The sequence below is a fragment of the Neophocaena asiaeorientalis genome, unplaced genomic scaffold (assembly GCF_003031525.2).
Source record: "Neophocaena asiaeorientalis asiaeorientalis breed wild unplaced genomic scaffold, Neophocaena_asiaeorientalis_V1.1 scaffold256, whole genome shotgun sequence".
Taxonomy (NCBI): Eukaryota; Metazoa; Chordata; class Mammalia; order Artiodactyla; family Phocoenidae; genus Neophocaena; species Neophocaena asiaeorientalis.
In genome coordinates this window covers 6,073,306-6,087,448 of record NW_020185324.1, presented here as the reverse complement: position 1 = coordinate 6,087,448, position 14,143 = coordinate 6,073,306, and the positions used below count along the sequence as shown (strand labels likewise).

The following is a 14,143-nucleotide window of genomic DNA, read 5'->3' as shown; positions in this document are numbered from 1 at the left end:
CTGGAATTTAAACTGCTTCAGCGAATTTTTGTCTGTTTTGATTATTTTCTTAGCTCAGTGAACTTGCACTCAGCCAAGCTGCCGAACAACTTTCTTGAGCTTTTTTCTCATGGGAGACAATCCAGCTTTGATAAGAGGAAGTGCTTCTTTCCAACTCTTTCTCAAGGCCATCCCTTCTAGGGGTCATGTTTCTGATGTATATGACTAATAATTTTTGTGCACTTTGGGATATTTCTTCTCGATTTGTATGCAGTAAATTCTCTCCTTGATTGATTTCGATTTTCTGCAAATTTGCATCACACTTTTTTTGTTTTTTGGGTTTTTTTTAAGAATACCTTTTCTCTCTCCTAACTTTATTTATTTATTTATTTCTTGGCCACATGAGGCCAATATCTGGATGTTTGAACGGGGGGTACCATAGCAGGTCTATGTCAGGGGGAGGCAGCCATAGTTAGAAGCTTGGGCACGGGGTATTGGCGCCTGAGCAGGGAAGGTGTGTTCCAGTTAGGGAGCTGGTGGTGGTCCACAGCAAGACTTCGAGGTCTGAACAAGGACTGGAGGGCATCTGTTGAGGGGGGTGGGACAGCATGAAAGATAGATGGTGAAATGCTTACCTACAAAGGTGATTCATGCAGTAAATTGGTAATCTGAGATTAACAGAAGCCATTTTCTCACTATGGGGAGAAATTGATTTAAAAATATGAAAAGAGATCAGAATGAAAAACGTTAGAATGAACCCTTTGTAGTTGATTTAAGATTGGAGTTATCGGGGCTTCCCTGGTGGCGCAGTGGTTGAGAGTCCGCCTGCTGATGCAGGGGACACGGGTTCGTGCCCCGGTCCGGGAGGATCCCACATGCCGTGGAGCGGCTGCGCCCGTGAGCCATGGCCGCTGAGCCTGCGCGTCCGGAGCCTGTGCTCCGCAACGGGAGAGGCCACAACAGTGAGAGGCCCGCGTACCGCAAAAAGATTGGAGTTATCAGTGTGAACTCATGATTTTCAATATATACAGAAATAAGTAATGAGGTAAATGTGCTCACTTTGTAATTGGGTTTTCTTTTTATTGTTGAGTTGTAAGTTACTTATATATACCACATACAATTCCCTTATCAGTTATATCACTTGCAGATATTTTCTCCCAGTGCTGTGTGTCTTCTCCTTCTTGATTTGTCCTTCATTTGAAGCACAGCGCTTTTAATTTTGATGAATTCCAATTTACCAACATTACTTGTGGTTTTGCATCATAACTAAGAAACCATTACCAAATCTAACGTTGCAAGGATTTACTCTTTTGTTTTCTCCTAAGAGAAACAAGGAGAAATCTTAACTAAGGAGTAGTCTTAACTCCTATACTTAGCTCTATGATTTTTTTTTTGAGCTAATTTTTGTAATGGTGTTAGATAGGGATCCAACTTTATTCTTTCGTCAAAAAAAATTTGTTTTTGCATTCCCACTAACACTTTTATTAATTACAGGAGGATTGGTTATAGCAGGGTGAAGGGGTGATTCAGTGACACACAACAGTAAATAAATAAGCAGCTGTGGTTGGTCTTGGGGGGGCACAGGTTCTTCTATAAGAAGGGGAGGATTGAGGCTCAGGGCCCTGTCATGAGGACAGACGCTGGCCAAATCCTAATGAACTTTTCTTTTTCAGAATTTATTTGTTTGAAAATGGGAGGGAGAGGGCTTATTTTAAGTGTTAAGACTGGACAGAATCAGGAAGGGCAGTGGGGGAGGGTCTTTTAGTATTTTGTGGAATGACATTTTTTTTCAGTGTGTGTAATGTCTCTTTATTCAGTGTTTTTTCTCTGTGCAATCTTGTCTTTTGGTGAAAATGATGCAGTTATGCCACACTGGCGTTTCCAATGACACAAGGTGATTTTAGGTGGTTTACGGACTTGGCATTAAACAACAGTGAGTCACAGAGTGAGCAAGTCATTTCTTTCTCTTGCAAGCCTTCTAATTAGATCAAAAGATTTTCTCTGATTCTTGCTAATCTCCCTCTTTAATAACGAGGGCACGTCTCAAGTTGACAGCATTCTGTGACCATCAGTATCTTCCTAGGTTTCAATAAAAGTAATTTGCTTTCATTATCTTCATTTTTTATAATCATCCTCTACTTATGAAAAATGATACTGATCTTCCATTTAGGATGGTGATATAAGTTAAGCCAAAAAAATTTTTCAGTGAAAAGAAAAACAGACAGATGTTATGTAGATGTCACACAGATAAATTGCAATATATTTATACAAATAATGACACCATTCCAGAATTTCTGGTCCCTTATGATTTCTTCTGCATGTGCTTTTGAGAGGGATTTGGGAGCTCAAAGGAGCTAAATTGCCTTTGGAATATTTAAGACAAGACATCAGCCAAACTACAGTAGCTTTTACTTGTTTACTAGTCCTTACACCACCTTCTGGCTTAACAGAAAGTTCTTGTCATTAATTATCATAGCATTGATCCTTGAAGTGAAATGTGATTAGAACTGCACGATATGTATTGCTGAAGATACAGGATCTCTGCAGTATATTATTGTAGCATCATGGAATTTTAGAAAACAAAGGGACATTACTGACACTTTCCTGATCAGGTGAATCTGACTATAATTTGGTAGGTCATTTAGCTCTTGGTCTTAAACCTGTAAAGGTATCCTTTGTGAGTGCTCTGCAGCACAGACTCACCTGCAACAGTCCTGTTAGAGTTCATGTAGGTCAAGAGGCTGCGTCTTCAAAAATCAGAATAGCAGTTTATTAGTTATTAGCCATATTTCAACTTAAAAAGAAATCAGATGATCCCAGAACACATACTTGAAAGATCTCCCTCAGAAAATAATACTGTAGATTTATTATTACTGGCACAGAGAGTATCATCCATTACAATGTTTATTGATGAAGCTTTTCCCATTTTAATATTCCTTATCATTTCCTCAATCAGTATTGCTAGTTGCCCTATAAAGAATTTAACAGCCAGCTTAATAGTAGAGATGATGTACACTGTTTCTACAGCATTCTGAAGCAGAACATTACATGTCCACATCAAATTCAACAAAAAGTGTGAGGGAAATCATTTCAGCATCTCTCAGGGGCCTCGCTGGCTCTCACGGAGAGTAAGGTGGTGGTGACTGTTCTGTGGAGAGTTTCTCATAGGCAGGTGGAGCGTTGGGAACCTGTAAAGGTGAGAAAGGACAGCATGGGCTTGGCAGCAGTACATATGGTTCTGGAAGAGGGATTAAGTCAAAATAGTTAGCATGATGTTTATACTTTTGCTCTGGATTGAAACTTGTTTAACTGTCCACAGCTAATTTCCACCCAATGAGGTAATCGTTATTAGGTTACACAAGTATATACGTTGAAGCATTGTTGGGGGAAACAATGGCAGAGAAAGAAAAGGGCTAAGTGGCTTCCCAAAATTTTCAGAAACTTATTTATACCTGGATTATCCTTGTCAGTAGAAGCCCCAAAGCTAACTAATGAATTCTTGAATCCTGTTAAACAGACACTGATCGCACTGCATCTTTACCACAAGCATAAATCCCTATAGTCGTGTCTAAAGGCCACTGCTACTATCAACAGAGCACAAATGTGTCAGCCTTCATTTAATGCTCACAACAGCCCTGGGAGTATTTTCAAGGTTTTCATGTTACAGGTCGGGAAACTGAGGCACAAGGAGGTTAAGTCACTTGCCGAAGATCACACAACTGGTAAGTCATGGAGTAACTTGGCTCTGGAGTCAGTGCTCTCAAAAACTATGACGTACTACATCTATACTAGCACTGTCCAATAGAAATAGAGTGCACCACATATGTGATTTTAAAATTTCTAGTAGCTACAGTTTAAAAAATTAAGAGAAACAGGTAAAATTGATCTCACTAATGTATTTTATTTAACCCCACCTACCAAAATATTATCACTTCAACATGTAGTCAATAAAAAAATCATTAATGAATTATACTCTTTTCCTCATACTAAGTTTTTGAAATCTGGTATGTATTTCAGCACATCTTAATTCAAACAACTCTGTTTCAAGTGTTCAATAGCCACGTGTGACTAGTGGCTACCCTCTTGGACAGTGCAACTCTATACAGTTAATAGTAGGTACTTTTTTTTTCTCCGTTAGGTAATATCTATGTTCAGGACAAAGGCAATTATTCTAAAAACATAAGACAAAAGGATATTGTAACCAGAACCAAATTCTTCCTTTAGATCTTACATGTGGGGTCTCATTATTGACCCTGGAAAATCTGGGTATGAGAGGACACAATTTAAGAAAATCTCTATGATTCCCTTGTTTTTAATCTTACTATTTATTTTTTATTATGGTAAAATATACATAACAAAAATTTACCATTTTAACCACTTTTTAAAGTCAGTAGCATTAAGCACATTCACATTGCCCTTGCTTTCTAAATGGGAATAATTTTATTCATTTGAGTTAAAACCAGCCATACACAAAAACACCAAGATGCAGGATCTCAACCTACCACAGGTTCACAATTGTTCTCTTGAAAAGGCAGTTTGGCGTCCTGGTGACCAAGCCCCTCACATGAACATCTTCTGGTTAAGGTACTTTGAGTACCAGCATGAATGCTTTTGTCCTGAAATGTGAATTCATGAAGGTAAGTGGGTGAGGAAAAAATAATTGAGTCCATTAAAGAAAAGAAGAAGAAGCCAAAGTTTTAAAAATGGGTTTTAATCTTGGTTCTGCCACTTACTCGCTGTGTATCCTCAGGCTAGTCACTTTATCTCTCTGAATTCCAGTGTTTTCATCTGTAATATGAAGATAATATCGCCTACATCTCAGAATTGTTGTGGGAATTAACTAAAGGTGAAGCACCTAGTACGGTGCCTGACACCCACTAGTTAGTCAATGAATATTTTTGAAGGGAAGGAAAAAAAGTGAATCTAAAAAATGGCTCTCAGAGAATGGTTACAAGTGGAAGAGATCAGAGCTAGTGAAGCAGGAGCTGGTATCACAGTAAGGACAAGCATATGAGCAACTTGATAGCAGGGACACTGTCTATTTCTGCCTTCCCCATAATGACAGCAAAATATCTGAAACAGTACAAATGCCTGTGTTGTGATAGAAATGCTGTGGCTGTAGCACTGAGCTTCCAAGTCACATCACAACAATGATGGCAAGTCAGTCAAAGGCTGTCGTGCACCTTGAGTTATTGGGGAAGGGGTGGGTAAAAGCTTAGTTCGGTGGTTTGCATAGGTTCGGGGGTAATGCCTTCCCTCCCTAGAATAGAATGACAACCATTTATGCAAGGCAGAGACACATACAAAAATGGGGACTGCAGGAGCGGTCCATCCTAGTGAGGGGGAGTATTTCATTACTGACATTGTTTAAAATTGCTAGCACATTGTGATTATAAAAAGCAGACTAACTTTTAGTTGCTTTTACTGTTAAATTCTCCACAGCAGTGGTTCTCAAACTTTAGAATGCATCAGCGTCACCTGGAGGGTTTGTTAAACACAGACTCCTGGGCTCACACCCAGAATTTCTTACATAGTATGTCTAGGGTGAAGGCCCACGAATTTGTATTTCTAACAAGTTCCCTGGGTGATGCGGATCCTGCTGGTCCAGGGCCACACAGAGAACCACTGCTCTCCAGACAATGCAATTTCTTATCGCCTGTGCCTGGGGTGACTCAGCTACGCTTAGACACTTAGAGGGAGGAGGACGTCAAGTGGGGACCATAGGAAAGGAGGGAGTGTATATCCCATCTAAAGGGACAAACCACTGCATAGCTGCCAGTTTTTGCCAGATCTTTTGATTTTTTTAAAAAAAAGAAACTAGAAATTAAGATTTTTATGTAAACTGTTACTTTTAAATGCTCGCACCTAATTCATCTTTTGAAGATACAGACCCAAACATATCTGAACCCAATCCACCAGTAGGGCATGAGCAGCTCTCTGTGGTCCTGGCTGAGGGGGGCTGGAACAGGGAGGCCGTGCAGGTGTTCAGTGCCTCTGCAGGCTTGTCTTCAGACCATGGCTCATTATTGGGGTTACTGGGTTGGAAGAGAAGGGCATCAAGGCAGGTCTCCCAGGGAGGAGAAGTGTTTGGAACATCAATTGGATGAGGCCACACATGGTTGGAGGTGATACCTACGCAGTGTGCAGACTGTAAAGAAGTAATTTTCCTAAACTCTAGTCTGAAATCATTATTGACACTACCCCTTGGAAAGATATAAGCACAAGAACCCCAATTTTGACATGAGGGCCCAGGGAGGTTCTGCTGCGCTCCACCACTCCCAGCAATATATCTCAGGTAAGGTGTTTAATGCATTCTCTCCCTTTACCTCAATTATTGCTTTTATTCTTCTTTTTTTTTTTTTTTTTAAAATCCTCACCTGCCATAGGATAGGAGCGTGGGCCACTTCCCCAGTTCACTGCCAATTCTCTGTATTTGCATCAAACTTCAGTGTGTGTGTTAAAACATAGGTTCCTGGGTCCCACCACCAGAGATGGTCCCAGAATCTGCATTTTAGCAAGAACCCTAGGTGATTCAAGTGCAAAGGCCCCTGACCATACATTGAGAGACATGGCACCGCAAGACATGAGTGTAAACTGAGCTATCAGCAGAGCCTTTAAATTCTTCCCCAAGAATTAAAAGTATTATGTCCTAAACTCCCCAAGTGAAAGAGTAAAACTGATAAATATGAAAGCCAGCTTCCACTCCCTTACAAATCATTTTCCTCTCAGACACATTGCTGCAAAAAGCAGTCTTTCTTTTCAGAAGATGTTTTTCAGATCTAAGGGGAATTGTTAGCCAAAGGGGAAATTTTAGGAGACCTTAATTCCAACCAACCTTTCTACCATTCTGTGGTCAGTGTAAGTGGGAGAATAAACATATTTCAAAGCCTAATGAAGGTTGCTACATGTGGAGTGATTCAGGTACCCAAAACTTGCGTTTATCATCACTTATGTTCTTCTGCTTTATAATGAAAATAGAATCACCAAAGAGAGACAGGGAGATGAGTATGTAATTAAATGCAGTACTTAATGCACTATTTTACATAATTTTGCCTAAACTTCTTAGACTGCTGGTCCCCAACATGGCTTTTCAGGAGATATGAAAGTCTCAAAACAATAATTTAATATTAATTTAAAAAATAAATGACAGCATTTTTAAACATTAGGGAACAAAGGGAATTTAAACACAGTTCTATCTCATAAAAATTCCAAAAACTCTGCAAATCACTGGTCTAGACCTGGAGGAATGGAGGGTGGCAGGTTGAACTTGAACTACACCAGGCAAAATGCTCAGTGTCTGAGCCCACGACACTAAGACTGTTACTCTTCAAGTGAACACATTTAAGATGAGAGTGTTGAAACAGAAAGGAAAAAGAAAAACAAAACACATTGCCTTTTTGTCCGGGTAGCATCAAGCTAGCAATCGTGGACAGTTAGGAAATGGGTACCAACATACTGAGTTTGTAGAGGTTTTACTCCTTGAAAGACTAAATCATTTTTCTTTTACTATGCAGACATAGGGCTTCCCTGGTGCCACAGTGGTTAAGAGTCCGCCTGCCAATACAGGGGACACAGGTTCGAGCCCTGGTCTGGGAAGATCCCACATGCCACAGAGCAACTAAGCCTGTGCGCCACAGCTACTGAGCCTGCTCTCTAGAGCCTGCGAGCCACAACTACTGAGCCCGCGAGCCACAACTACTGAAGCCTGCACTCCTAGAGCCTGTGCTCTGCAACAAGAGAGGCCACCGCAATGAGAAGCCCACTCACTGCAACAAGAGTAGCCCCCACTCACCGCAACTGGAGAAAGCCCATGCGCAAGCAACGAAGACCCAACGCAGCCAAAAGTAAATAAATAAAATAAATAATAAATTTATTTTAAAAAACTTTTTAAATATGCAAACATAGAATGAAATTTTTTAAATTATAGAAGAAAACATATTAAAAACTGATACACATCATGCTATATCATCTGTGTCTAGGTGTATAATAGAGTAAATGAGGCTCAGAGAAATGAAAATCTAACACCACCAAGCAAGTCAATGGCAGACAATGAGACCAACTCCTTATGCCATACGATTGGGTGAGTGCTGTGTGCCAGGCACCGTGCTAGGCACTGGAGGTACAAAGATGAATAAGAAATATTCTCTGTCCCAGCTCATAAACAAGAGGAAGAGAAGGGGTGAAGAAGCAAAAAGTAAATAACAAATTACAAGGCAATGTCATCACCCAGTGCTAGAGGTACACATGGGTGTGTGGCAGAGAGCAAAGAGTTTTATCCCTAACCTCCTAACCCAAGGCTTTGCTACAGAACTTGGTCTGGAGTCTTATTCAGGCTCAGAAACTTCTCCTTCCCATAACTGTCACCACACTGGAGGGCTGCTGCTTGGTGGCTATATCCCCCCAAGGTCACCCTGTCTTCCATGGTTGGTATCTGGGACGCTATGGCAAGATGGGCATTAGGGAAAGGGACACATGGGACTGCCCAGGCTTCCCGGCAAGGAGGAGAAGAACTTGAAGCTACAGTTCTCCCCTTTCCTTTCTCCTCCTCAGACTGCCGCAGGCTCCAACCCTCTACCCAGACCAGTCCTCCCCTCCATCACAGAACCTCTTTCTCTGCATGAAGTGCTTGCTGAATGAGGACTGGAACTTTCCAACATCTTTTGTAAATATAAATTTTTTTCCATTACTTATCAACCTCAGAAGCTTTCAGATCTGCAATAACAAGGCAGAGAGGGAGAGAGAGAGAAAGAAAGAGAGAGAGCAAGTTGCAACTCTCCTTCCATCCCATTTCTCACAGTGGAGAATGCTTAAGTTCCAAAGTGCTACCTGGCTTTGAAGCAAGGTTTCTGAAACCTGTCGTCTTTACAGTTTAGAGACTCTGTTGATGTTTCTCATGTGTGGAAGATCCTGCTACCCCAAGGCTGGACCGTGTCATTTGTTAACTTCCTGCTCGTATGGGTAAAGGAGCAAAAATCTTATTAAAACTACATTGGTCATCAGTGGAGGAAGGAATCTGTTAAAAACCTGGTGGTCTTTTGTGCTGCTGAGGGGTGGATGGTTTCCTCACTGCACTGATGGCTGGATGGGTCCTGGGTATGATGGGTTGCTTGCTAACAGAGTTAGAAGAACTTGGAATTCCCAGGCAACCTGGGAGGAAAGGGGGGAAGAGGCAAGGTGAGAGGAGCAGGCCTCTAAGTGGAGTAACAGAGCCAGTGGGAATCCCCAGAAGGATTGCTAAGATCTGGAGTGTCTCAAATGCTGCTGTTCACTGTGCAAGAGAACCACGAACCCTTCTCCTGTGCCCCACAAACCATTAGTGTTCAGCTACACCCACAGATAGGCACTCGAGTTTCCTGTGAGTGGAACCAAAAACATGGACCAAGTTCCTGATTGGTGTTCACACGTGGGCAGAGGCAAAGGAAGAGTTACAAGAAGTACAATGTAGAGAAAGACTCATTGGAACCAGGAATCAGAGCTAGAGGTGATCATGAGAATGTCCCCCCACTCCCCAGAAATTCAGAGAAAGAAAGAGAAAGGAGGTCCTTGATCTGGAGGGACACAGCAGTGGGAACTTTACCACCTTCAAGCTTCTGTATCCACTTCGTCTTCTACAGTACCAGCAGGTGATGAGCAGTAAAATTCCCAGGATCACTGTCAGGATGCCAATCCCTGCAGCCCTGGCCCGAGAGATAGACAAATACATCTTGGTACAGAAACCTTGTTCCAGATTATAGTGAAATGTGCATCAATGTGTTCTCTTCACAGGGGCTTTGCAGTCAGAGCAGTCCCCAAGGAGCGTCCCACTCCACACCACACCAAGCACCCACCAGGCCTCCAGCACTCGTACCCAGGGACAGGACCATCTCTGGAAGCCTCTCAGGTGTGTGCCCACAGCAGCAGTGCTAACTGGCCTGGGCCCCAGCACCCAAGTTCCAGGTGCAACAGGTGCAGTAGCAACTGACCCTTATGTGGACAACATATTTATTGAGACAACATGTTTATCTTTTCTGTTCATTAGGGCTAGTTTAAAACATTTTCCCCAACTATCAGTCCACAAAAAAGAAGTGGAAAGGAACACTGACTTAATGTCTGCTGTAAGCTGGGCACCATTCTACATGCATTAGATTATCGAATTCTCACAACAACCCCGCCAAGCACTGGTGCAAGCACCCCACTATAGGCCTGTAACAATCCACTGGGGTGGGTAGGATGTCCATTTCACATCTGACATGCTCAAGATTTTAGGCTGGTAAAATGCCCAAGGTTGTACAACCAGAGAGTGGCAGAACCAGCATTCCCAGCGACTGGCCCGAGGTACCCAGCCAGTGTCCTTCCTGCTGCATCGCCCTTTCCTGAAATGAAGCTGTCACGGGGACATTCAATGGGCTCTCGTGACTGAAGGCAGCTGATTCAACTCCCAGCATGCCTGTGCTCTAATTCCACCCCCCAGGTCTGTGGTCACCCCCTTGGACATTTTGACACACATAGAGCTCTGTTCCAGCTCTTTCATTTTTTTTTTTCAATTTACTTATTTTTGGCTGCGTCAGGTCTTCATTTTGGTGCACAGGCTTCTCACTGCGGTGGCTTCTCTTGTTGCGGAGCACGGGCTCTAGGCACGCGGGCTTCAGTAGTTGTGGCTCGTGGACTCTAGAGCGCAGGCTCAGTAGTTGTGGCGCATGGGCTTAGTTGCTCCGCGGCATGTGGGATCTTCCCAGACCAGGGCTCGAACCCATGTCCCCTGCACTGGCAGGCGGACTCTTAACCACTGCGCCACCAGGGAAGCCTTCTGTTCCAGCTCTTCATGCACAGGTACATTGCACTCACACACGCCTAGTGAGAGCCGAGAACACTGGGATGTGCTACTCCGCGGCGGGAAGGGCCACAGTGGTGAGAGGCCCGTGTACCACAAAAAATAAAATAAAATAAAGTGCAGATCCTGGGCCCCCCACCCCCAGACCTACTGAGTCAGCCTCTTGGGTAGCAGTGCCTAGGAAGCTGCATTTTCACAAGCTCTATAGACGGCTTATGCCCCCTCAACTGAGAACCTCTCTTGACGGTGGTTTCACAGAGTCTGTTGAGTCATCATACAAGAGCTGAAAAATATCCTACCTAATACCATGTGCAAGAGTATATTTTTGCTCTTGGGACATTTTTTCAGAAGATCTCCCCCCCTCCACTCCCAGTTGACCATGCAGGGATGTTAGAGAATCCTACTAGGGTCTTCTGAGGAAATGTTCCAGCCTGAACTCCTCCTCGGTGCCCTTGATGGGTTCTTCATGTCTCTTGCCCCTGCTAGGTCATTCTGGTAAAGCTATTCAACAGTTCTTTCCCGAGAGAGCAGGTTTGCAGAAAGTTCTGAGCAGACCACTTAAGAGATGGTCCACATAAAAACCAGGTTCCTCGTTTTTCCTGTTGGAGTCTCCACTCGGGGTTGGGGGGGGGGGGCCCCCCTGCCACTATCCCCCGACCTTGCCCACTCTCATCCATGCAGAGTGTGTCCTACAGCCTGTGTTCCCATCACAGCACATACACTTGCCGAAATTACTCCCATGCCTAACTCTCCCACTAGGTTGTAAGATTTTTTCAAAGGCAAGAATAGCATCTTGGGCTGGTATTATACAATGCTTAGCACTTAGAAATGTCTAATCATGTAAATACTTATTTTAAATTAATTCATAATACGAAACACCTTTATTTAGGATAAAGTATTGATGCAAAGGTTATGACCCTCTTCACCTTGGAGTCAGTCAGCAGGTGGAGTCACACACATCTACCCTTCATCCTCATTTGCCCTTTGGCAACTTGCCTTTGTTCTGTCTGCAAACCACATCCGGAAGCCTGAGTGGAGTAGACAGGCAAGGCTTGAGGAAAGAGGCATCTTGCTCCCAGACAGATGTTTTTTCAGCCTGAGAACCTACAATGAATGCCTCATAGCCAAGAATGCAGACAAAAATGGCAAGATCCAGCTTTTTACCTTTCCTACCTCCTTGCCTCCTTGGCCTCAGAGAAGCTTGAGGTCCCTTGTAGGATCACAGGGTCTCCTCACCTCATTGCCAGGGTCTTTACTTTCTGGAGAAATAGACACTAGAGAGTTTTACAGACAGGCATGTGCTGGGGGAAGCCAGCAGGCTGTGTAAGCAAAAGACAAACTGGAAACCCTGCTGCATCTGGTTTTGAACTTACTCTTCAGCTGTGATGTAGGAATGGCCGTGCCCCTTCTTGGGGGAACCATAGATGTAGTGAGCCTCTTTTCTTGGCATCTTGTGGGGTCAGGCCTCAGGTCACCTAACAGCAGGGGCACACAAGTGTCATTTCACGCATCCAGCATGTTCTTACATCTCATAAACACCCACAAAGACATTCTCGCTAGGTGACCAGGAATGACAGCCGAACCCTCTGGTTTCTCCTTGTGAGAGGCTTTGCACCTCCTTCTTTCACTAATATCAAGTGGAAATCGCTCAGGTTCAAAGAAGGAACCACAAACAAAAGGAAAATACTTTCAAACTGAGTTATAATTTGGGGGGGAAAAAAAGTAACCTTTAATTTGACTCTGTACCATAAACTTGTAGAGAAACAAACAAGAAGCATTTTTATTCCTTACTTTCCCTGGTCCAAGACTATGGTTAATAAGAGGAGTTATTTCTCTCCAAAGGTATTATTTTATATTGATCATTGGACAAATAGAAGGCTATGATGACATAATGTGTGTGTGGCCTAGCACAGCATCCTCCAAGCCCATTTTCCAAAAAATGAAACTGCCCCAAAATACAAAATTTTAAACTATGATACAAACAAATAGAAAAAAAGCTCATGAACTTCAGTGGTCATGATTAGAGCGTGCTTGCTAAAAATCAACAATGGTTTCTCTTCTCTCCTTGCTAGTGTGCTTTTTTCTTCCCTCTTATTGTTCTCATGAATCCCAAAGGTCTGGTCCCCATAGAGTTGTATTAATGAGCCTGTTTAAAACAGCTGAAGAGAAGTGGGAGCGAGGAGCAGAGAGTTTACCCCACGAACCCATTCCTTGGGGCATTTCATGTGTAATTTTCCCTTCCCCGTTGTAAAGAAGAAATCACACTTGAACTCACTGATCATCTCAGGTGAATAATGTAGGGGTGAACTCTGTGCTCAAAATGATAGACACAAAACTTAATTAATTTTGCATTAAGTTGTTTTTGTAAATCTATACCTCCAGCTTTGAGCCTTGGCAAACAGTGTGGGCTCATCAAATGCACCTCATCCCACCTGAGCCAAGAAAATTGGTTCTTCAAGGGAGCAGACACAGCTGTTCATGAGCCAGCTGCAGCCTGAACAACTGCTTCTCCTGCTTCTCTGCTTTGCTTCCTGGCAGCCTAGAGGGAGGACCTAGGAGGAGACTCTGTGAACCTTCAGAAGTCGGAGACTTATAAGTGTTGAGGAGGAATTCTGCCGACAGCCGGGAGTCATGGAGGCTGGAGGATGACACCAGAATCTCCCAACCCTGTTCTGTTCTGAAAGAATGGGTGAGATGGCAATGCTCTTACCTGCCTGGATGGGATCCACTCCGTCTGCTGGCTGGCCCTGTGTGTGAAGATTGCTTCTCTGGCTCTTAATCTTTTTAATTTTTTTTCCTGGTCTTGAGTCCCATGTTAGTCACGAGTTTGGATTTCTGATGGAGTCATTTGTGATTGCTTAATTGGCGTGAAAGAAACCGATTTCATTCCTCTCCTCAAAAAGTCACAGCTCACTGTGTCCTCTGTTTTCCCCAATCCCAGGGTTTCATCTTAGGGAAGCCATTAATTTTAAATGCCAATCCCTTCTCTGTAGGGTTGCCAGATAAAATATAGGATTCCTAGTTACATTTGAATTTCAGATAAACAATGAATAATTTTTTAGTATAACTGTGTCCGGGCAATATTTTTTAGTGTAAATATGTCCCACTTGTTGCATGGGATGTATTTTTTTTTTTTTTTTTTTTTTGTTTTTTTTTTTTTAAAAAAAAAAAAAAAAATTTTTTTTTTTTTTAATTTACTGGTCTCATAAAAAAAAAAAAAAAAAAAAAAAAAATGTATATATATAAATGGGCACCCTATACCCTCCCTCATCTCTACCTCAAAGGATTGGTGAGACTTTGGGCTCAGACCTGGAGGTCATCTAGGACCATGACCTCCTGATCAAGAAGAGGAAA

At 42.8% G+C, this 14,143-nt stretch overlaps 1 protein-coding gene across 1 annotated transcript; it reads right to left on the bottom strand.

The window, feature by feature from the left end:
• Positions 1–2,821: 2,821 nt before the first annotated feature.
• On the bottom strand, positions 2,822–12,239 carry MLANA (melan-A). Its single transcript, XM_024734317.1, has 4 exons — positions 12,163–12,239; positions 9,560–9,656; positions 4,482–4,595; positions 2,822–3,167 (listed from the first exon to the last, which is right to left on the bottom strand). The coding sequence occupies exons 1-4, from the start codon at positions 12,237–12,239 to the stop codon at positions 3,099–3,101; spliced, it is 357 nt and encodes a 118-aa protein (XP_024590085.1). The 3' UTR covers positions 2,822–3,098.
• Positions 12,240–14,143: the final 1,904 nt, after the last annotated feature.

Excerpts from the sequence above, each read along its gene's own strand:
- MLANA (XM_024734317.1), bottom strand. The coding sequence starts at position 12,239 with ATGCCAAGAAAAGAGGCTCACTACATCTATGGTTCCCCCAAGAAGGGG. Across the intron at positions 4,596-9,559 it reads GTGGATACAGAAGCTTGAAG|GACAAAAGCATTCATGCTGG; the intron begins GTGGTAAAGTTC and ends TTCACATTTCAG. Across the intron at positions 3,168-4,481 it reads AGAACAATTGTGAACCTGTG|GTTCCCAACGCTCCACCTGC; the intron begins GTAGGTTGAGAT and ends TCACCTTTACAG.